Here is a 1,007-nt window from a genome sequence, read left to right on the forward strand (position 1 = left end):
GATTTTACAGATCTAATAAAATTGCAGATACATTTTGTAATAACTGCTTAACATGAACTTCTGCAAAATTACAACAAGTCTATTGAACCAACAAGTTGCTGAAACAAGCATTCAATAAGGCGGACATTTCCTATTGTCCTCGATGAATTATTGATTCTTGAATATATTACTAATGAAAGAATGCGTGCGCAGCATATTTTTCATTCTCAAGTAACCAAGTAGAAGTTTGTTTTAAAAAATTTAACAACTCCAAAAAAAATTAAATCACTTCTCGCCCACAACAAACTTGCAGCAGCACATCATTTCTTTAGAAGAATGACAAGTACTGGCACCTCCTCCAGTAATGGTAGAACCATGAAGATTTTGGTAGAGAGGGTTATTATGAATGATAATTCAACAACATCATCTTTGAATACAACAATACCTGATCATTGGGATGTTCCGAAAAATTCATCATCTTTGGCATCTTCAACATCTTCACCTACTACAGTAGTAATACCTCCAGAAAAGTTTAAAGATCCTTGGATTGGAGTGAATCATGATAAATCAGTACTCGATGGAATGTCAATGATGAAGGATTTCTTATTTAATTCACCATCAATTCCGAGTGATAAAGAACTTCCTCAATTGAAACCGAATTGGGTTTGGGTTTGGGTTTGGGTTTGGGTTTGGGTTTGGGTTTGGGTTTGGGTTTGGGTTTGGGTTTGGGTTTGGGTTTGGGTTTGGGTTTGGGTTTGGGTTTGGGTTTGGGTTTGGGTTTGGGTTTGGGTTTGGGTTTGGGTTTGGGTTTGGGTTTGGGTTTGGGTTTGGGTTTGGGTTTGGGTTTGGGTTTGGGTTTGGGTTTGGGTTTGGGTTTGGGTTTGGGTTTGGGTTTGGGTTTGGGTTTGGGTTTGGGTTTGGGTTTGGGTTTGGGTTTGGGTTTGGGTTTGGGTTTGGGTTTGGGTTTGGGTTTGGGTTTGGGTTTGGGTTTGGGTTTGGGTTTGGGTTTGGGTTTGGGTTTGGGTTTG

The 1,007-nt window shown here is 39.5% G+C and overlaps 1 protein-coding gene across 1 annotated transcript; it reads left to right on the forward strand.

Moving 5' to 3' along the window:
• Positions 1-315: 315 nt before the first annotated feature.
• NAEGRDRAFT_75177 (uncharacterized protein) lies at positions 316-1,002 on the forward strand (the record flags this gene model as incomplete). Its single annotated transcript, XM_002669864.1, has 2 exons — positions 316-563; positions 617-1,002. Coding segments are annotated over 2 exons (634 nt in total), but the record flags the coding sequence as incomplete, so codon positions are not given.
• Between the last annotated feature and the right edge of the window lie 5 nt (positions 1,003-1,007).

Source organism: Naegleria gruberi (assembly GCF_000004985.1).
Source record: "Naegleria gruberi genomic scaffold NAEGRscaffold_77, whole genome shotgun sequence".
Lineage (NCBI taxonomy): Eukaryota > Heterolobosea > Eutetramitea > Acrasida > Naegleriidae > Naegleria > Naegleria gruberi.